This window comes from Fonsecaea erecta (assembly GCF_001651985.1).
Source record: "Fonsecaea erecta strain CBS 125763 chromosome Unknown Scaff7, whole genome shotgun sequence".
Lineage (NCBI taxonomy): Eukaryota > Fungi > Ascomycota > Eurotiomycetes > Chaetothyriales > Herpotrichiellaceae > Fonsecaea > Fonsecaea erecta.
The window spans coordinates 1-22,216 of NW_017387250.1; the positions used below are offsets into that span (position 1 = coordinate 1).

Consider the following 22,216-nt stretch of genomic DNA (forward strand, 5'->3'; position numbering starts at 1 on the left):
TAATATTATTAATTAGACTTATAATATACTAATATAAGTATACTTATAAAGTAGTTCTTAAGTATATAAAACGCTTATATAGCGATAGCGGTCTATTTAAAGAGACCTAACTTCCTCTCTACTACTATTCCTATAAGGCGGTTAGTAATTGAAGTTATAACTTTTAAGTACTTATAGATAAAATCTTAATAAAAGTTAGTAAAGTCTAGAAAGATCTAAATCTTTTAGAATAATATAGAGATTAACTACTTCTTAATAGCGCTTACTCTACTAGAATCTACTAATATATCTATAACTCTAACGCGATATCTAAGAAAGTTAATCTCGAAGACTCTAAATATATACTTTAATAACTTTATATAGAGATAATACTTAATTAGATACTTAAGTATAAGTTATATATACTTCTTATACTTCTCTTTATTATCGCTAAATATAAGAATATTATCTATATATATAATATAAATATTATCTAGTAGTTCTTATAGCGCTTTATTAATATAGTAACTAGAATAATATTAGAATATTTATTAATTTAAATAGTATAATTAGATACTTAAAGTAGTTATATTACGTCTAAAATATAGTCTTTTAGTAATCTTCTTTCGCGATCTAAATCTAATAATATATATCTCTAAGGTTAAGCTTAATAAAGATCTTTACTCTACTTAAATAATCTAAGATCTTAGGAATTAAGAGTAGAGAGTACCGATTTTTCTAGATAATCTTATTTAACGTATAATAGTTAATATAAAGTTGTAGATTATTATTAGATTTTAGTACGAATAGGACCGGTACTCTAGCGGAAGACTTACTTAGATAAATCTATTCTCTCGCTAGAGCTCTCTTAATATATTTATATAGAACTTATAGCTCCTTTATACTTATAGAGTAGAGAGATCTATAGAGAATAATTTTACTCTCTTTAATAGATATTAAGTAATATATAAAGGTTTTATCGTCGAAAGTCTTAGAATTAGACTCTATAAAGGCTTATACTAGATCTTATAGATATATAGAGAGCTTAACTTCTTAAATCTTAATATTCGCGAGTATTATACTAGCGGTTCGAGTACGACTCTTATACGCGTTTATAATAGATATAACTATTAATATCTCTAATTAAGAGATATCCGAGTCTAAGAGGAGCTCTATAACTAAGATATAGATAATTCTCTTATCCTTTATAAGCTATATATTCCTAGATTAGAACTTTTATATACTAGTACTCTAGTCTATATTAGAGTTTATCTTCTAAAGCTAGAGGGAATCTAAGGATAGTATTATACTTAGCGATATCTATAATAATATATATATACGCGTATAACCTATATACTTCTCGCGTATCTATCTTATATATTAAGAATTAGTAGTTTTCGTAGGTTTTAATAGGTTACCCTATAATAGTTCGTATATAGATCTTAGTAGTGTATAGTCTCGCTCTTAGCTCTATAATAAGGAGCTATAAGATAAAGTTTACTATTATAAATAATAAGTATATAAGCTAAGAGGTCTAAGATCTATTATGAAATAATAGGATTCTTAGTCTTTTTAGGCGATCTCTAAGGGGCTATAGATCTCTTCCTAATATTATCCTATTATTTTATACGGAGTCTATCTCTAAGATCTATACGTAGGATATATAGATACGCTATACTCTTATACTAAGCTATATACGGTAGGCGAGAGTTCGATCCGCGTAAAAGATATAAGTTTTTTATAGCTTTTCGGATTACGTAGCTTTTATATGTACTTAGCGAGCTATATATACGGGGTCTATATCCTCCCTAAGAGTCGACGTCTCGGAGTACTTATTCGGACCTACCTATACGACTTAGGGGCGAGCCGTCTAGGAGGAGAGGATAATTATTATAAATAATAAGTATACAAGCTAAGAGGTCTAAGATCTATTATAAAATAATAGGATTCTTAGTCTTTTTGGGCGATCCCCAAGGGGCTGTGGACCTCTTCCTAACACTAGCGTACGTACCTAATTAGCTCCTATAGTAGGTGGAGGCTTAGTAGAAGGAAGCTTAGCGGACGTGCGCGCTATATAAATAAGCGCTAGTACGCTCCTTTCTTTCTCTCTTTCCTTTTTTTCTCTTTAGATTAGTCTCTCATATAACAGGAATATATACCTTTGGAGCTCTCTTTATCTACTTTATGCCTTACCGTCACAATATTTATTCTTATTATCGGTTTAATCTTAAGTTAGAAACTCTTCGTCTCTTAATAACAGAAATATATACGAATTACTTCGACTTATAGAAGAAATATTAATAGCTTATAATCTCGGATCTTAAGAATTAAGAGAAGAATATCGATAATAATATAAATAATAAGAAGAAGAAGAATATTAATAAAGATTATATAAGAGATTTAATTAATAAGAGTAAAGATAATAATAAAATAATCTAATAGTAATAAAGAAAAACTAATACGCTTTAATTCTACTTATATTAGAGCTAATTAAAGTAATAATTAAAGTAATAATCTAGATAAAGACTAAAGCGATAATCGAACTATTATTATCGATTATAAGTTTAATAAAAGTACTAATTAAGATACTTCTTACGAGTCCGACTAAGATAATAACTAAAACGATAATTAAATTATATAATATCTTTATAAGTTAATTAATAATATTAATATCTTACATATAATATATCGAAAATCTCTCTCTTGTAGCTTAAGTATTCTCTCTCGCTTAATTACTTAAGTATAGTCTAATAGCTCTCGATAATTACTCTAGTTAAGATAAAGATAGGTCGATAATTTAGTTAATAACGATACATTACTTCTAACTTCTCTAAGTATATTATAATTCTCTCTTCCGTTATATCTATCTCGACTAGAGTATATCCTTATAGATCGGAAAGCGAAATAATAGTAAGAATAGAGTACTAGAAAGGGAAAAGAAAAGATACGGAAATAAAGAGAAGCTAAATATATTATTATACGCGAGTTCGATAGATAGTTAGTATATATATATAAGAATATATAGAGAGCTATCTAATAGATCGGTAATTAAGAAGAGTTTTCCGGTCGCAGTACTAGTTATACTACTATAACTAACTATAATAATAGCCTAAATAACTATAGATTATTACTTATTATATTACTTTATTTTTTAAATCTATATATTAGCTACTATCGCTACTATAGTTATATTTTATACTATATTAGTTTATAATATCTACGTTAGATCTCTTAATACTTAAAGTTTAGGTCCCCTACGGGTTTTCGAGTCGGATTTTAGGATTAGATAACCCGACTTGACTTAACCCAGGTTGGGCCGACCCGGCCCATATCAAAGTCTAGCTTTATCTATCGTAGTCTAGTGAAAGAGTTCCGTCCCTTAGGGGACGCTTTATCTAACCACTATTTTCGACAAATTTCTAGGCCTAACCCGAGGTCCCTAAGCCGTTTTTCTTCTATAGTATAGCTATATAAAGGTTAAATATCGAGATTAAGAGAGATCTAGTGTCACCCGGGCTTCCCGGCCGACAACACCCCATGGGGCGAGTGGCCCCCACAAGGTATACACAGAAAGAGATAAATAGGACCTCTATTCTCGCACTGCTGGAGAGGCCCTCAACAGTGCGAGAAGTCGATGTCTCAAGGACAGCTTTATACAATCAAGAATCAAGAATCAAGATACGTGTTCAACCCTCTGACTCTTCGTCTAACGATCCCACCCCAAAGCTCTCTGACATCTAGATTAGTTCTTAGACTATTTATAATCGACTATACGCTTAATTAAAGGCCGAACTCTTTCTGAGGGAAACACTCCGAAATAATCGGGTCGAATTTATACTAACACTACTCCCGTAACGTTAATTTTATATATATTTCGGCTAGAATTCACCGGAATATAGTAGCTAGAGTCTCGCCCCAGTTCACTAACTTACCTTCTAATTAGCTTAAACTTATCTATATATTATATAGGTAAAATACGGCCTCCTAATCAGCTAAGAAGTATACGATATAAAGGATACGGCTAAGATACCGTACGTAAGAAGAGGTAAGGAGTTAGGATAGGTATAAGTAAGGAAGAGAGATAAGGCGTAAGGAGAGGAGATAAAGCGTAAGGAGGAGAGATAAGGTAAGCGTAAGGAGAAGAAATAAGTGCGCTAGGCTTAGCACCTCCTTACGCCAAAGCGGACGATATAAGGAGAGGAGAGAGAGACGTTCTTCCTTCTCTCTCTCTCCTTAGATTTCTCCTCCTTATTACTAGGTTAGCTAGCTAGTTGTAGAACTCTTCTAAACCCTCCCACTGAGAGTAATATAGATTAAGGTGCTTCTTAGCTACGTGCCTTTGGCTAACTTCCCTAGCCATTACCCGTTCCTTAGCCCTTCAAAGGCCTGTTCGTAACATTCTACTGTACCTTAAAAATTCGTCTTACCTAGTTTTTAGGGAGTTTGACACTACTAAGATTTACTAGTCCATGCCACGTATATTAATCTCTTATACTGAGTACTACGTTCTATGATGGCATAGCGAGCTTTTCGATAACACTAAGTGACAACGACGACAACTTATAAGCCACGAAATTAGCGACTGAACCTACAACTGAGCGGAGGTCTCTCATAAGTATTTCGGAGTAAATGTAATGAGGGAAGAAATCATACGTCTTGTCTCGTCGTCGACCACTCGCCGTTGAATACGATCTATTTGTCATACTTGCAGATGAATTCAACCACTAAACTCTCTAGTGGGCTTTAAGGTCAGCGCCATTGACCGCAGTAATGTTGACTGTAGGGCCCTTGACAGCGCTCTCACTGACTGCGGTGCCGTTGACTGCGCGCTCCTTGACAACGACGCTTCGATATGGCTCCTGGGAGAGAGCAAATGCCATTGACTGGTCCAAGATGGACACGGCTCGGTCAATCTCCTCAGCCGAGACGATCAGTGGCGGCGCGATCCTGAAGACGCCAAATGCCCCCGGGACAGCGAGGATTTGGCAGGAAATGCCCAGCTCCAGGCCCTTGGCTGCGATCATGGCGCCCAGCTCGCTGCTCTGGACTTTGGTCACAGGATCGCCGATGATTTCGATGCCCTGGAGCAAGCCGCGGCCACGGACATCGCCCACGCACCAGTACTTCTCCTTGAGCCGGATGAGCCCCCGAGTCAATTGGAGGCCACGCTCCTTGGCTTTTTGAACCAGACCGTCTCGCTTGACGACCTCGAGGACCTTGCAGCCGACCGCACAGGGGAGCGGGTCGTTGATGTGCGTGGTCCCAAAGTAGAATCCTTTGTCTATAGCCTTTTTCGCTATCTCGGCACTCGTGCTCACCGATGACAGCGCGATGCCGCAGCCTAGCGACTTCGACAGGGCTAAGATATCTGGGACAAATCCGTCGCGCTCGAACGCGAACATGTCCCCCGTGCGACCTACGCCGGTCTGCGCCTCATCGTCAATAAGGAGCATTCCGCGCTTCTGACACTCAGCGTAGAGTCGCTTGAAGTACCCTAGGGGCGGCTCAAGGATGCCGCCGCACGAGAGAATCGGCTCAATGACGAACCCGGCCAGGGAGCCCACCGACGCCGCGTCGATCAGGCCCCATGCATAGTCCATCTCGGTCTCCCAATCGTAACTCCCGTCGGGCGTGCGGAACACAGACCTATAGGCGTTGGGTGCGGGAAATGCGAGGTGGCCCGGAACGACGGGTTTGCCATGCTTGCGCCCGACGCTGTATGTGGCCGCGGAGACGCCACCGGTGACGCCGTGATAGCTGGCAGAGAAGGCCACGATCTCGAACTTACCGGTGGCCGCCTTAGCGAGGTTGATAGCGGCCTCGACCGACTCCGAGCCCGTCGAGATGAAGAAGGTCTTTTCCAGCGGCGCCGGGAGTAACTGAGCTATCTCCTCGGCGAGGTCGACCACGGGCGGCGACAGGATCGTGCTGTTGAGGTGATCGAGCTCCGTGATACTCTTACTCACCACCTGCGCAATCTCTGGGTGGCAGTGGCCTAAGCTTGCGCTCATCTGGCCAGAGGTGAAGTCGATGATCTCCTTGCCATCGGCGTCATAGATAAAGATACCTTTGGTCCGCGTGATGACCGTCGGTGCCCACGGTGCGACGGTATTCAGGATATACTTGTCCGCTCGGGCAAAGAAGGCATCGTTATCGTAGCCCATTTGGAGGAATGATGGGGGAGGATTGGAGGTTGAGGTTGAAGGTCGAGATTGAGGTTGAGTGTGAAAGTCAGGAGCTGTCTACGCCTTGTATAGTTCAGGTCGAGAGCGAGAATCTTTTTGTAGCAACGAGACTATGTTATACCACCTCCCTAGTATCCTACAGTATGGGGTAGAGACAAGGCACAGACAATGAATGGTACTTTAGTGGCCGCTCGGGAATCTCACGCTGCCACCTTTTCCGCTCTCTACAGATTCAGGTCAATCTCGAGTCTCGAGTCACAACTTTAGGATTGTAGACCTCACCTCAAGCCCCCTTATCGGACATGGATGTGCAGGATACTCATCTCTGCGTATAGCATCGGGCAACGTCCATGTCCGCCTCCAGCGCCGAGCTCGAGCTGACAAAGTTTACCGTTAGCGTTTTGTCGGGAAAGTAAGAACTGTGAAGGTACCAGGTTTGCCGAGACTCTCGTCCTCAGTTGATCATGATAGGTATTCCGGCTCTGTACCAAAGATGGTCTTATCGTACGACGCGACGGCCGCAACATACGGAATACTTTGGTATATCTCATGGCGGTCAAATGACGGCACGGGTCCTGTCCCAGCATTGTCCATTTATCCTGTTGTCCTATCCGCTGGATCGAAGATAAGGAGGCCAACCCAATCGATTGGCAAAACCTTGAGTCTTAAGTCTATACTCATCGAATGCCCCTGTGCATTCCGCTGTTGATGTACTTATTTGACCAGGTCCTCTGACAAATGTCTCTTCGGAAGCCATTCAGTTACACCTGTCCCTTACTCGGCGTGTGATGCGCGTTACAATCATCCCCAAGTTCTCTCTACAGCAGACCAGCAAAGATGGCTGAGATGTTGGACGACCTCAAGACAGAAACCAGGCTGACGCTGTCCACCACACAGGCCGAAAAGGGCTCTCAGGTCCACGTCCAGGTGGGACAACAGAAGGTCGTTGCGAACGGCGCATTCGGCGAGGCCTTGGACGTGTACGGAGACGCAGCGACGGCTCAGAAGCTAGGATACGTTCACAGGGGGTGGGTGCTGCCCGTAACGCATGAGATGGTCAATGGGCTCGTACTAAACGCTTGACGATAGTCTCAAGGCTCGCCACCTGCAGTTCATCGCACTCGGGGGCACCATCGGCACCGGCCTATTCCTCGGCATTGGATCAGCTTTTGCAAAGTCGGGCCCTGCGTCCGTCGTCCTTGGATTCTCCTTCACTGGAGTCGCCGTCTATTGCATGATGCTGTGCCTGACGGAGATGACGACGTGGTTACCTCTCCCCGGTGCCATTCCTCAGTACTGTTCCCGCTATACCGATCCGGCCATGGGCTTCGCCGTCGGCTGGAACAATTGGATCCTCTGCGCCCTCGGCCTCGCCGCCGAGATTTCGGCTGCCGCGGTCCTGGTGCAGTTTTGGAACGACGAGATCAACCCGGCCGCCTGGATTAGTATCATTATCGTCGTTGTCGTCTGTCTCAACGTCTTGGCGGTGTCGATCTACGGCGAGGCCGAATTCGTCTTCGCCAGCCTCAAGATTGTTACGATCGTCGGTCTCCTGATCATGGCGTTCATTGTGGACCTCGGTGGTAGTCCGTCGGGAGACCGTTTGGGCTTCCGCTATTGGTACAACCCTGGACCTGCGATGAAGGAGGTCGTGGCCACCGGCGGTGCGGGTCGCTTCCTCGGGCTGTTCTCGACACTCGTGTACGCGGCCTTCTCCTTTGCCACCGTCGAGATGGTCGCCATCGCCGCGGGCGAGACCGCGAACCCGCGGAGAAACGTGCCAAGGGTCATCTCGCGCGTCGTCTGGCGCATCCTGATCTTCTACGTGGGAGGCTCGCTCGCCATCAGCGTCATGGTTCCCTGCGATGACCCGGACCTTGGAAGTGTCTCGCCCTGGGTCATTGCCGTTAATCGAGCCAACATCCGCGTTCTCCCAAGCATTATCAACGCGGTTATAATTACGTCGGCGTCCTCATCTGCGAACGCCGTCCTCTTTCTCGGCTCGCGATACTTGTTTGGTCTGGCCCAAATCAATCAGGCCCCTCGCATCTTCCTCAAATGCACGGACAAGGGTATTCCGATCTACGGCGTCGCATTCACCGCTATCTGGAGTTGCCTGGCCTATCTCTCGGTTTCCGCCGGCCCGACTGAAGTCTTTAGCTGGCTTCTGACCATCATCACCGTAGCCTCTCTCTTTACCTGGTGTAGTATTTCGATTTCTTACCTGCGTTTCCGCCGAGCTCTGGAAGCGCAGGCTGTGGATCGCAGCAGTCTCCCGTTCAAGTCCCCTCTGCAACCCTACGCAGCGTGGGTTTCCCTGTGCTTCTTCAGCACCATCCTCCTGTTCAACGGCTGGGAAGTGTTCACCAACGGTAACTGGTCTGTCAAGGGTTTCCTCTCCGCCTACGTCGGGGTCCCCATCTATTTTGGTCTCTATCTCTTCTGGAAAATCTTCAAACGGACTCGCCTCGTCAAGCCTGGGGAGGCAGACCTGTTCACTGGCAAAGCGGCCTTGGACGCCCAGGAGTGGCCCGAGACGAAGCCGAGAAATTTGTTGGAGAAGATTTGGTTCTGGTTAGTCTAGTGAATAAATCTGGGAAATTTGGAAGATTTTGAGAGAGGGGAGAGAAGAGAAGAGACAATGTTCTTTTTGGTTTTTGGGGGGAGGGGGGCGTGTATCGAACCCTGGAATCGACTTCCGTGCGTGGATGTTCCTCGAAACGAGCGTGCAATTCGGGGTGCTCAGCCCGTAGGGTCTAGAGGATAACTGTTCGGGAAGTCTGGGAACCAGTCCTCGAGTGCTTCAATGTCCATGTCCATCGGCATGGACTCCTGTAATGCCGCCGTGCTGCACGTTGGCTCCGCACATGCCGCCTCGATCTTGTCCATCAAGTCGGTACAGTTTGCTAGACAGTTGTCCGCGAGGTCCCAGGCGTAGTTGCGGCGGTGGGAGTCAAGTGCCTCGATCATGCGCCGCGCCAGTTGTAACGAAGTATTCCGTACGGGTCCCCTGGAAGAGAGGGCACTCCTCAGAAGAAAAGTGGTCGCTGACGTAAGCGTGTGCGCGTTGAAAGGGATCCAGAAATCCCGACAGTGCGACTCCTCCAACTCTCGCACAAAGTCGACCACCTCTTCGGCCGCCCTGCGGGCCTGTAGGAAGCACAGCGAGTCAACATCGCCGATCTGGCGAGACGTCTTGTCTAGGTCGAGTTGGCGACGTCGGATCAGGAGTTTGACCGACAAGTACGCCAGTCGAAGGTTAGCCGCACCTGGGCCAACGAGGTGCTTGCCGCGGAGAACCTCGCGACGGAGGTTATCCGTCAAAGAGTCCTCCCAATGTGTCAAAAGGCTCTCGAGGCCATGTGGAGTGGCGTCCCTCTTGGACGGGTCCATCTCGAGGCGGTATACCAGTTCTAAACAATCGCCGAGGACGTCAGTCAAGGTGGCCAGGGCAACGAAACGACGCGTGGCGCTGATTTGGTCGGCCGATGCGCCTGGATTGTAGAGGTCTTCGACGGCGGGAATCGGGACATCGTGGTGGACTCGATTTATCAGAGGCGGGGTGCCGTAGGCCAAGCTACACCTGCGATGCCCTGTGGTCATTGTCTCGGCTCCAAAAAGACAGTGGGCGCGTGGGGAAGGACATAGTGATATTTTCCTTACCAGCGATCACAGATCAGGACTATCCTCCATATTCGTATTCTAAACTTCTTCTCCGTGAGTGAGAGGTTCCACCCCGAAGGGTCCCGATTCAGCCCAAATGCATTGGCGAGGGACACAGCCATCCCCATCAAGGCGCTATTCCCAAGATTGAGAAGACTGGGCCGGGTAGAGAGGTTGATAAGGATTGACATAATGGTTGAAATGCCAGGCGTGCATTTGAACTCTTCGTTAAGAGTGTCTTCAGCCAGCCTCCAGAGGGGCCAAGGGTCTGGACGAGGAACATTCTTGAGGCTCGGGGAGGTGTTCCAGTATATCAGGGTAATTCCATATAAAAAAGCGAGTAGAGAGGGCGAGATCTTGTCTTTCTGAGTAAGCAAGAGTCGCCGAAACAGGATCTCGTCAAAGATAGGGAAGCACTTGTTGATCTTATCAAAAAACCTGGGGAGAGCGGGTCAACACGAGGAAAGCTGCACCGCAGAGCAGGGAACAGAAGCGGGCGAGGCGAGACTCACAAATTGATAACCTCTTCTTCGTAGGGCGCGATGTGTCTCTCAATCATTGCACACTTCGACGCCGCCAGCGCTCGGCCCTCCTTCTCCCTGCGGCCGCGTCTCGGGGCAGTGTTGAAGACTATCACACGGACGGGTCCACCCCCACCTGCATCGCCCGCGTTTGGATAGAATCGGACCGTCCGTCCACGTTGACCATAGGGCGTGCTGAATAGATACATTTGAAAGACGTTGTCATCATCGGCTATCGCAGGACTGACGACGTGAGAGCTGCCTTCGACCGAGTCGACGATGGGATCCACCACAGCGGGGCCGAGATCGTGTGGCGGCGCGATGGAGTGGGATGAGGCCTCTCCGTGTTCTTGGTCTGCTATCCTGTCTTGGACCGTCGAGATGGGCTTGTTCACCACGCAGAAGGGAGCTTCGTTCCACATGCTCAATGAAGGAAGGCACTGCGACACGTCGGGAGATTCCAATGGGAGATTCAACATCTGGGGCGACGGAGTCGACAAGGAGGCGGAGGGGGCGGTGGGTTGAATGCATGTGCCTTTGGAAGCAGATTTTGGCCGACTCCTGGTCCTTCGTCGACGTCGCTGCTCGGGCAGAGGAGGGAATACACAGTCAGTGCCTTTGATTCGACATGTTACGCACGTGGGTGAAGCCACCGTGGTTTTGCACCGTGACTTTCTGGTTCGACAAGTGATGCAGGCCGGTTGCATGTGAGACCGGTACGGCCGCCCTTCGATTGGAGCCGTGATTTGATGTGGATCGGGAAGCTCGATGTCCATTGATCAAGGACTTGGAGGAAAAGTCGTCGTGTCGTGTTGCGTTCTGTCGTGGAACTCGCGCCGTGGACCACCGAGACGACGGAATTTCTACACGACAGGGTCGTTGGACAAGTAACGGAATACACGCCCTCGCGAAATAGATCCTAGCTTCAGCAGGCGAATAGAATGTACTGGACGACTACAGTGCAGTAGAGTCCATCCGGTTGAGATAACGCCCCGGGAAAGTGGTGCTCGTCGGGAAACTGGCGCTACTCGGGAAAGTGGGGCTCGTCGGGAAAATGGTGCTTGTCGGGAAAATGGTGCTCGTCGGGAAAGATGCGCACGGCCCGGTCGAGAAAGTCGAAGAGACTGCGAACGACTGAAGAGATAAGTCAATCTGAGAGCACCAGGGCATCAGGGTATCAGAGCACAAAGTAATAATACCTCTGGTGAGGCTAGGAAACCGTCCGTTATCAGCTGACACTTTTCTGCGTCCTCTGGGTATCTGTTCTCTAGCATGGTTAAGGCACCTGCCCGGTCGTCTCTGAACACGTATAAAAAGCCTCTTTCTTCGCTAACCTACTTTGTGGCATACAACCATAGTGATCTAGACCGTTTCAACTTTTCTGTAGCTCTTTCCCCTTCGCCCACTGTCGACTATCAACTTCCCCGGTGGTGGGAAGCCTCGCTTGTCTGGGGGCGTGATTTTCTCGTCCAGCAGATCCTACCACTCAGGACCAATAGCTTCAGACCAGTAACCGGATCGCTAAAACACTCGGTCTGCTACCCTTCCTCATATCTCGAAGCACCCCTTCTCATCCCAGATCACTATGGTATTAAACGACACCGACGACGTGGGCTCCTCCACAACCACACGTATCTCCTCATCCGGGAAGGACGCCCCCACAGCCTCCTCATTCGCCATCAAGGCTGGCTTGGCCCAGATGCTGAAAGGCGGCGTTATCATGGACGTTGTTAACGCCGAGCAGGCCCGCATCGCCGAAGAGGCGGGCGCCTGCGCGGTCATGGCCCTCGAGCGGGTGCCCGCCGACATTCGCAAGGACGGCGGCGTTGCCCGAATGTCGGATCCGGAATTGATCAAAGAGATCCAAGCGGCGGTCACTATCCCAGTCATGGCCAAGGCGCGCATCGGCCACTTTAGTGAGTGCCAAATCCTTGAGGCTCTAGGCATAGACTACATCGACGAGAGCGAGGTCTTGACCCCAGCAGACGACAACTTCCACGTCGAAAAAGTCGACTTCAGGGTCCCCTTCGTGTGTGGGTGTCGAAATCTCGGAGAAGCCCTGCGACGCATCGCCGAGGGCGCCGCCATGATCCGCACAAAGGGCGAAGCCGGTACGGGAGATGTGGTCGAGGCGGTTAAGCACATGCGGACAGTCAAGAGAGAGATTGCTCGAGCGCAGACCGCGCTGGCCGACGGTGACGCTGCTCTCCGCGCGTATGCAAGGGAGATGGGCGCCGAGGCGGAGCTGCTTAAACAGACAGCGCAACTCGGCCGGCTGCCCGTGGTCAACTTTGCCGCTGGCGGCATTGCCACGCCCGCCGACGCCGCCCTGATGATGCAACTAGGCTGCGACGGTGTCTTTGTCGGCAGCGGCATCTTCAAGTCAGGCAACGCAGCCAAGCGGGCCAAAGCCATCGTACAGGCGACAGCGCACTTCCGTGATGCCAACGTGTTAGCCAAGTGCAGTGAGGGTCTCGGCGAGGCTATGGTGGGCATCAACTGTAGCTCCATGGAAGAAGGGGAGAAGATGGCCGGCCGAGGCTGGTAAGAGGGCAAGCTTTCACCAATGTGATACCGCAAGCCGCGGGGTGTGCGCAGGCAATCTTGTCACCATATAAGCTCGCCAAGGACTGGGGCGTTCCTGCACTGTAACATCTTGCGCCATCTGAAACAGTAAAGTTCTTTCTGCAAACTGCAACAATGAATGCCATCACAGAACTCCTAGCAGGTACAACGCTCGGGGATGCAGCTGTCGGCAGAAGCAAGCTTTGTGCCGACGACTGTTTTCATGCTCTGCTCAAACTGCGTAAGACGTTTAATCACCATCTCTTTTTCTGGGCCCTGTGCAGCACTTCGTCCAGACATAATTGAGAATCTGAGCATTTGACGGCAGGCTTGGATGATGTGGAAGACGGAAGACGCGACCATCTGGCAGTACAAACAGTGGTTGAACTTACACGGCGAAAATGTGAGGATGTCCCAACTTCCTGACTTTTCCACAGATCGTAACAGGAGAATCGAGATCCTACTCCGTTCAAATTCATTACCGTCGATCATTTGCCCCAGATTTTGCCGTCCACTGCGAGCGCTTTACTTGGGCCAATCCAAGTTGTTAATTTTCAGCCTTGTGGGACCAAGGAGCCCTGGGATCGAGTCTGCGATCCTCTGTTGCCGCCGGACCAGATGGGTCATTCCACTTGATATCAAACTCAAATCTATACGGCACCAAAGAATGTGGGCCATCGGAGTCCCTCTAGTATACTATAGGTCACGTAGTCCTTCATCTAACCTTCCTAACATCTCTATATAGCTACTAAAAATACTTAGAATCAAGTTAGTCAAGATTCGAAACCTAGTAACGCCGCATACCTCATTAGGACGGGCTTGGCCAGCACTCGATCTACTATATGAACTGTAATTTTGTGCTCAACATCTCCTGTTGCTAGAGGTTATCTGAATACTTCTCTACCTCCCTCTAGTACATATCAAGATATTGAGATGTTCAATAGGTCGCCAGGTCCTCGGGGTGTGCAGTGTCTTTAGATCGCACCGGGCTCTTCAGGACTGAATACTCAAACTTCCGATCGACATATTCCAACGCCTCCGGATTGACATTGTTTGTGTTGAGGCTCATTAGATGTTCTCCTCCATCTGTCGGGGGAGGCTGCAACGGCCACCAATAGCATCTGCACGGTATGAGCTCGCAATCTCATGCAAGAGGGATTGATTTTTCCTTCTTACACGCATCCACAATTGTCACAGAAGTTGAAAGATAGGTCTCGGTCTCCCCAGATGTACTGCTTGGTGATGGCCCCTGGCTTCGTTTCGATTTTGACCTCGTCTGGGTGTTAGTAGCCCCATGCGGCACCATAACGCCTACATATGGTACATTGGCAGACGTTAATATATTCGGGCAATCGTGGACCTATGATTATAATCGCACCACAGTGACAGGTGGAGCGGATTGGAGGGTTTGCGGCTGCCATATTTGACCTATTCGTAAAGAGCTTGATTGTGAGATGAGAAGAGCTTGTAATTTGGGCTTGCCAAAGCCTGTCTGTTGGATCACCAGAAACGCCTTATGTATATGTACTCTGACGACCCAGGATAGCAGGCCAGGCAAAACCCAGGCACCAGGCACCAGGCAGCCATTTCCGGACCGGAATAACGTTGGGCCCTGGATCGGCGTTTCTTACCTACTTTGACCAGCGAGGCAAGAAGAGTACACACACACACACCCACACACACACACACACACAAAAAATCTATTACTCCCGGCGGCTGGGCCAAAAGGGTAACTAAAGCTATTATAACGGTAGGGCATATATAATATAGAAAAGGTTCTAAGAATATAAATTCCTATATACGAGAGACTAAACTAAGGGAGAAAGGGAAAGGAAGAAAGGAAACAGCGCGGCGCTATACTTTTATATAGCGACTACTCTTACTAAGTCTCTCGGTATACTAAGTTGCTATCTAATTAGATAGCTAATTAGAGTGCTATCTTATCCCGTATATTATCCGGGATAATACTCGCTAATTACAGTCCTTTCTTCACTTAGCGCGATATTGACAGATCTGGACAGATCTGGTCGTACCGCGTTCAGGTCCGTGACAGGAGTGGGCTTTTTCGCCCTCTCTAATTGACCCTTTCAAATATTTCACCGTGCAATGTTTGGGTCATTACTGATCGATAGATCTATCCTTCGCTTTCACGGCCGTGACACCCGCGACCCGCACGCTTATATATATCTAGCCCCTGAGAGTCTTGGCAACCCATATTCGTGACAACTTAATTATTAGTGCTATTCCTCTACTACTATCTATATAAAGTACTATTGAAAGAAAAGATAAGTCTCTCTACTTTATCCGTTTAATTAGGAGCTACTATCGCCTCCCTGTATATGTATAGGCACGTGACCTGACTCTTCCCATTACACTAGTTACGTGATAGTTCTAAGCTAAAATGTGCCATTCGGACGGGAAGGGAAGATAGCCGATGGCGATGAACATTCTCCAAAAATCCACCGCTCATTTGGAGACGATCTAACTTACTACCAGGATAACACTCCTCCGTGAAGTTGAATATCACTCAGTCTCGTCCAATATGGCCGTGGAAGATCATACTGACACGCTTGCGTGCTTTCTCTCACAATTGAAGTACGAAGATCTCCCAGAGCAGGTTGTTGAGCAAGCAAAACGTGGAATTCTCAATAGCTTGGGTTGCGGACTGGGCTCCTCACGAGCCCCATCGACGCAGAAAGTCTTTGCCCTCGTCAAACATGCTGATCAGGCCAGTCTCATCGGCAGATTCGAACGAGCATGTGTGGAAGATGCTGCCCTACTCAACGGTATTGCCCTTACAGCAGCCGATTATGATGACACGCACCTTCGGACAGTGATTCACCCTTCGGGGACGCCCCTTGCGGCGCTATTCTCATGGGCGGAGCATCATCATCTGTCGGGCAAGGAGTTCTTGCTTGCATTTGTCTGTGGAGTTGAAGCACAATGCGCGGTGGGAAATGCAATATCGCCTGGGCATTACCGGGATGGATGGTAGGCCAACCGTACGCCTGAAAGACGAACGCTAATTCTTTGAGGCATATCACCGGGACGACCGGATCATTTGGTGCAGCGGCAGCGGTTGCAAAGGGACTCAGGCTTGATTCACATAGATTTGCAGCGGCGCTCGGTCATGCCTGCAGCATGGCAGGAGGGATCAGGGCGATGTTTGGAACAGATACAAAAACATTGCACATGGGAAGAGGTGCGCAAAATGGGATTCTTGCAGCAGAACTCGCATCCCTAGGATTTCAAAGCTGCAAAAGATCCATTGAGTCATGGGCGAAATTGGTGTCGCCGACTGTCAATGAGGGACTGATATCAACACTCGCACAAGACGGAGAATGGCAGATCCTCGAGAACACCTTCAAGCCATATCCCTGCGGGATTGTCATCCATCCACTCATTGATGGATGTTTGGAGGCATTTGCAGATGACGAGACGATCGCTGAAAAGTTGGACGCTCTTGATGTGACTGTGAACCCCCAATGCGTACGGCTCTGCTCAATCAGGCATCCAACATCTGGGTTGGAAACCATTTTCTCCTTATATCACGGATGTGCAGTCGCCCTGGTCCACGGGAGTGCTGGACCAACACAATTCGCGGATCAGGCATGCAATGACGTGGCGGTTGCGTCTGTGAGAGACAAGATCAATGTCGCAACGAACGCAGCAATTCGTGACGATGAAGCGTATTTGGAGCTGACGTATCGCTCCGGCGAGCTTCAGAAGAAGAAGATTCACATCAAGCATGCTACTGGCTCTTTGGCGAAGCCCATGACAAAGCAGAGTCTCGAGAAGAAGTTCTTGGGCCAGGCTATGCCAATTCTCGGAGAACAAAGGGCCCAAAAGGCGATTGAAGCGGCGTGGAGCCTCGAGAGCCTCAGGGATATCTCTGATTTTACTCAGTTGTTCAGCCCAGGGCGTCAAAGTTAGGAGGATAACAAGACCCGGAATTATTCTCAGGTGTAAACGAAAGGGTGTCCTGTAAAAGGATAGATTATGTGCTGTACTGATAATTGAGAAATATTATCACAATTCAAGCAAGGGGACAGATGGTGGCTTGTTTCTTCCTTTTCCCCGCGGCCATAACAGAGTCAAGGCTGAACCACAGAATCCCTGCGATGATCCAAAACCACTTCAAGCAATGACAGAGCGCTTCCGACCGGCTTGCGTATCTTGATCAGTCTCAGCCTGGGATCGGTCTCGGCAAATAGACGTCTCCATTCACCCTCATCTCGTTCCAGCGCATTATGCATTACCATCATTTGCATATCCCGGACTCGCATTCGTCGCTCATCGCCGATTTTGAGCGTACCATATGGAAGTGTGACGTAGTCCATGATCAGGATTTTCGATCCAGGCCTCATGCCCACAAGAAGAGCCTGCAGGATCTTCTTGGCATATTTATTTGCCCAGTCGTGAAATATCATCCGGAGGAAATAAATGTCGGCGACGACAGGTTGAGGGTCCCAGAAGCTATGCTCTTGGAAGCTGATCCGGTTCTTCATATGGGCAGGGACGATTGATATCGAAGGATCTGTAGCCCGGGCGACAGTCTTTGGGAGGTCTTGGACGATACACGTGAGTGTCGGGTTGGTCTCAAGAATGGCAATACTGCCATGGCCAAGGCTCCCGCCCACGTCAACGATTATTGCGTGAGACAGGCTGCTCCATTCAAATGCCGACTTGATGTGCTCATGCGACAGTGGTGGCGACTTGGTGAATTGATTCATGACGGCGTGGAAGTCGGCGCCAAACGCCGGGTGCTGCTCGTGATACTCGAACATGGACAAATCCGTGTCCTTGAAGACGTTGAAAGCCGTCTCGTTCGGCTCCTGCGAGCCATGGCCCCATTTGTCGATCGAATCGTTGAAACAGCTCGCGATCGGCCATCCGCGGTCGCTGGAATACTTACTCAAAGTCGCAATGCCATCCTGGAGGAGAAGCAGTGATGTCTCTGTGTGGGCCACTTCACCGTCCACTTCGACGAAGATACCCTTTGTCATGGCGTATCGTAGTACCCGCTTCAATTGAGATACATCGACGACGATTTTTTCTGCCAACGCTGCGTAGGATATCTTTTCGGTGGTTGGGACACCCTTAGCGACAGCAAATCGATTGATGTATCGTAAAGCTGTAAGATCCATGATCTAGAATATTTCAGCGATCACTCTTCAAGTACGGCTACTTAGGAACCCACGCTCGCAGAAAGACCTTGGGTGAGGATAAATTCGGGCGGGGTCACCATCAGGAGAAGATTCTGCACCGATTCAAACAAAGACAAATGTATATCTCTCAGCTCTACACCGCCTTGATGGGCAGACCTCGTGTGCTCATTTACAAGCTTGGAGCTTTCGAGACTGCGACTGAACAAGCCGGCCTGCACCAGACACGTCGCGGCGAGAGCTTCAAGCTCTGAAAGGCTGGAGCTTGAAAGTGCCATTTTGAATGTGTTTCCAATGTGACTAGCGACTGTGCCATTCATTGGGAGACTTTCAGGACTTTATAGAGCACACCGAAGCTCTTCTAGAGCCCTGCGCACGCCTCGTGGCCCTTGGCTCTGCGCACCATCTGACCGATTGACGAGCCCTATTCTCGCCGAATCCTATATTACACGAAATCACTGAACGAGTGTTAGAGACATCCCCTCTAGGGATTGAACTTTAGTTCCCTGACCCATCTTCGTTTCAGGACACCAATAGGCTTGTTCTGCGCGTGCCGTGCTGACAGACATTCGGCCGCCCATGGCCTTTTCATCATCAAGGATGCCGCTGACTACATGGGACGAGGATCTGTTCAAATCCAGGGATCTTGAGCACCAATGAATCAAATGTGATTAAAGCCACTAAAATGCCGATAGACTTGATGGTTTCGGGATATACAGCCTGCAAGAGCTTAAGGTTCTATTAGAGTATAGCTTGGAGGCTCAGATAAACTTAGCTCGTGGTGATCAAATCTTTACCCATAGCAATAAGCAACCGCAAGGCGGCGCAATGCAAAACGTCTTGATTTCGCTCTCAGCACCGCAAAAGTAACTGTTATCACAGACCTTCTTCGCAAATGAAGCTGAGTGAGGGTTTTGACTTGTCCCTTATTGCCGAGTGATCGTTCTTGACAAAAGTCAAGCCAGTCCTTGATGGCTTGTACGGTCCGACGAATGTCTCTATGCAGCAAGTCGTTGGATCCAAGACATGCAACAGCCCGCTGCAGGCACCATACCACGACTGGCAGGTACCAATATACTAAAAAAAGGATTCGGGAATATGACACATAAGGAACGGAAAGGGAGAATTCCTGGGGGCAGATGATGCCGAGGGTGGTCAGCGAAGAAGCAAAGGATCACCCGCCGGACTGGTGGATATTGGATCAATAATCTGCTAATGCATGTTATTTCTATATAAGCAGTCGCCGTCGAAGACCACCTCACTTGAACCGAAGACCTAGTGGATTATTCCGCCCCAAAAGCACTTGGACGGGTATGATGGAACCCTCCAGGTGGATCTCGTTTGGAGACGGGAGGGTCAAGCTGAAGGCACAAATTGCGGGAGAAGCAAACATTGTGGGGTAGGCATCATAACACCGAATATACAAATGAAAGGTTCGGGGAAAGACCACGAAGGTATTTCGTTCTACGGGTAGAAACTTGCGTCCGCGTCAGAAACTGGAAGCTGTTTTGCAACATATAGATGCAAGAGATCAGGCAGGCCGACCCCACTAGCGAGTGTCCAGCCCTCACCAGGGCGGAAAATAACTGCCTCCAAATTGACAGGCCGGATTGTTTGGAATAAGGAATTCCACCGCACCAATCACGATTCGGATGAGGAAGTAAGCTGATCCTGCGAAGATGTTCACAAAAAGGATCTCAATTGACGCCAGGCGGTAGGTCGACAACAGTGTGATACCATTCGGTGTTATTCAAACTCAACGAGCACGAATCAGTTATGGCAACAGCGTATCGAGAAGTTGCCAAAGCTTGACGGCGGCACCAGGTTGACCACTGACAAATGTGCAGAAACTCCAAGATATTCCGTCTGCAGTGATGTGTCAAAGATGACCAAAAAAAAATTTCCCTCTGCGTTACTGGCAGCATGATGAAGCATTAGTATAGTCTTCGTTACACGCCTCTGAAGTCGCTGTTTCCAATAGGACACATATCAAGTTTAGGCCCCAGTTCTCTCATACCTAGCCTGGGGGTTGATTCTAATCTTCGACTTCCAAATCCCAGACCGTGGAAATCTTCGTTGCTCGGTCCCAGGGCTGTCCTTCTCCCAAATATCTCGTGTGTAGCTGTAGTATGCTGTTCGGGCATCTTCGTGTGTATCGTCCGTCAGCTTAGCAACTTCAGCCAATGTCCATGCAAGGGGCTACGTTTGTCTTCTATTCCAGCCTGTCATAGGCGATTTCGAGGTAGAAAAATTTGTTGTCCCAATCAAATTACATCTTCAAAAGAATCTTCAATGGAATCAAGTCTCTTGGGAGGCGAGGACGTAATATTTTGGTGTGCAAGGTCTTCCGGTGCCATTCGATATCTTTACTGCCACTTCCATCCATCGGAAAGGTGCCCAACCTCGTGTAACGCCGCGCTAGTCATTATCTTGAATTGGATAACCGCTGGGGAACAGGGATAACGAAAGCGGCCGAACTTGAGGAAGGCATCATTCCCTTAACCGACGAGGACAACCTCCTCAACATCTTGGCAGGCGCCGAGCTGCGTCTTGCGCACCAATGGACGGGAACAGTCAAGCGATAAACCGATCTCAATAGGTACGAAGCATCGCTCTCGTTGAAGTTCATGCTGTTTCTTCTCAAGATTGGGGTTTCTCGCCAGAAGGCTGCCGCATATCAAAAAATACCACCTGGTGTATTGTCACCCGAGGATTTCTTGGAAAACAAAACTTGTTACGGAGCCGTATGGAAATTTGAGCGACGAACACTTATCATTATTGTTAATCTATGCGTCATCTCGCCAAGACTAGAGATTAGCGGGGTTGTAGCAGTGGATCATAGATAAGGTGTAATCATGATCATATTACAGTGGCACCCAAGTGGATTGATGTTTAGTTTTGTAGCGTAATGGATGAAGAGGCTGGTGGGCCGCCGAAAAGCAGATCGCGAGGTGGGCCGGTTCTTGAACCAGGCCAGACCAACGCCGATAACGACAGATGTGTGCGAGAAGGCACAAAAGACACCAGCAACGGTCGGGTATACGGTCTGATAGGCTTCCTGTGATAGCTGTCTGGATGACATCAACCCCAAAACCGGGCCTGATAGAGATATGGTTCGACACGTGCTTCGTAGCGCAAGTGAGTGAATCTTCCACCATGTTACCGGTCACGAAGGAGAGATCGTTCCCGTTCGGACTGTTGGTGTCGAGTGCTAGTAGGAGTAGGCTGAGGGCCATCCATCTGATCAAGAGACTCTCCTGTTTCGCCCTGGTGAAGTGAACTGTCCCAAAGTAGTCACTCCACATCTGAGTTAGGGTGGCTTGCGAGGCTGAGCTCATGTGCTGGAGTGCTTGCGGGCTTGCCCGGATGCCTGCAAGTTAGAGCTAGCGCGGAAAAGTTGAACTATCTGATCAGACTGGTATCGCCCACATCGGTCTTGGTTGGGAGGACTTGCAGGAGGATTTGCTCCGGCTTGGAGTGGTGTGAGGGCGGAAAGATCGGCCTTCCTTACGGTCACGCGTATACATGCCGGTTCAGGAATGATTATTAGTCCATGATGTTAAAGAGCATCTGTTCGTTGCCCATCATGCTATGTTGTACCTTACTAAATGACCCGACCACGAAGTTCAACAGTATGGCATTGGCAAAGGAACGACCGATACCCTTAGAACATCTGATCAATCACCAGGCGTGATAATTGACAGTCAAGGGCGCCGCGTGCTTATCACTGTGCCTTCTGGTGACCGGATTGGAGGCAAGTAGAGCAACCTTGTCAAAGATTTGTCATCTCTTGTATCAATGTTGACTAGACACTATTGCTGGCCAAGTTGAGTGGTTGATCGGGATGATATCATTGGACTATCCGCATGTTGTCTCCTGTCTGGACCCGTTTATCTGATGGAAACGAGTGTTGATTCCCAGGTTCGTTGGTCCGGCCGAGATCGACCACTAAGCTGGTTGCGGCCGATCTGAAGCCATCTCGAAATCTTTGTTTGCACATCCGGAAGACCCTCGATCTTGTTCTCATACAGCGCAACTGGTTTCAGCTCTTCTATTGCTCGAGGCTGCCTTGAAATGTTAGACCTGGTGTCTTTCGCTCTGCATCATTTGAACAATGAGCCAAGTCAGGTCTTGGGGC

At 48.3% G+C, this 22,216-nt stretch overlaps 6 protein-coding genes across 6 annotated transcripts; 3 read left to right on the plus strand and 3 right to left on the minus strand.

Moving 5' to 3' along the window:
- Positions 1-4,712: 4,712 nt before the first annotated feature.
- Positions 4,713-6,143, minus strand: AYL99_07853 (hypothetical protein; the record flags this gene model as incomplete). The annotated part of the gene is made up of 1 exon (XM_018839362.1): positions 4,713-6,143. The coding sequence occupies one exon, from the start codon at positions 6,141-6,143 to the stop codon at positions 4,713-4,715; it is 1,431 nt and encodes a 476-aa protein (XP_018690483.1).
- Positions 6,144-7,001: 858 nt separating this feature from the next.
- On the plus strand, positions 7,002-8,748 carry AYL99_07854 (hypothetical protein; the record flags this gene model as incomplete). The annotated part of the gene is made up of 2 exons (XM_018839363.1): positions 7,002-7,192; positions 7,254-8,748. 2 exons carry the CDS (start codon positions 7,002-7,004, stop codon positions 8,746-8,748), a joined length of 1,686 nt encoding a protein of 561 aa, XP_018690484.1.
- A 158-nt stretch (positions 8,749-8,906) lies between these two features.
- On the minus strand, positions 8,907-10,827 carry AYL99_07855 (hypothetical protein; the record flags this gene model as incomplete). Its single annotated transcript, XM_018839364.1, has 3 exons — positions 8,907-9,747; positions 9,828-10,265; positions 10,340-10,827. 3 exons carry the CDS (start codon positions 10,825-10,827, stop codon positions 8,907-8,909), a joined length of 1,767 nt encoding a protein of 588 aa, XP_018690485.1.
- Positions 10,828-11,933: 1,106 nt separating this feature from the next.
- Positions 11,934-12,896, plus strand: AYL99_07856 (pyridoxine biosynthesis protein pyroA; the record flags this gene model as incomplete). Its single annotated transcript, XM_018839365.1, has 1 exon — positions 11,934-12,896. The coding sequence occupies one exon, from the start codon at positions 11,934-11,936 to the stop codon at positions 12,894-12,896; it is 963 nt and encodes a 320-aa protein (XP_018690486.1).
- A 2,559-nt stretch (positions 12,897-15,455) lies between these two features.
- AYL99_07857 (hypothetical protein) lies at positions 15,456-16,846 on the plus strand (the record flags this gene model as incomplete). The annotated part of the gene is made up of 2 exons (XM_018839366.1): positions 15,456-15,904; positions 15,949-16,846. The coding sequence occupies 2 exons, from the start codon at positions 15,456-15,458 to the stop codon at positions 16,844-16,846; spliced, it is 1,347 nt and encodes a 448-aa protein (XP_018690487.1).
- Positions 16,847-17,007: 161 nt separating this feature from the next.
- Positions 17,008-18,356, minus strand: AYL99_07858 (hypothetical protein; the record flags this gene model as incomplete). Its single annotated transcript, XM_018839367.1, has 2 exons — positions 17,008-18,063; positions 18,114-18,356. The coding sequence occupies 2 exons, from the start codon at positions 18,354-18,356 to the stop codon at positions 17,008-17,010; spliced, it is 1,299 nt and encodes a 432-aa protein (XP_018690488.1).
- Positions 18,357-22,216: the final 3,860 nt, after the last annotated feature.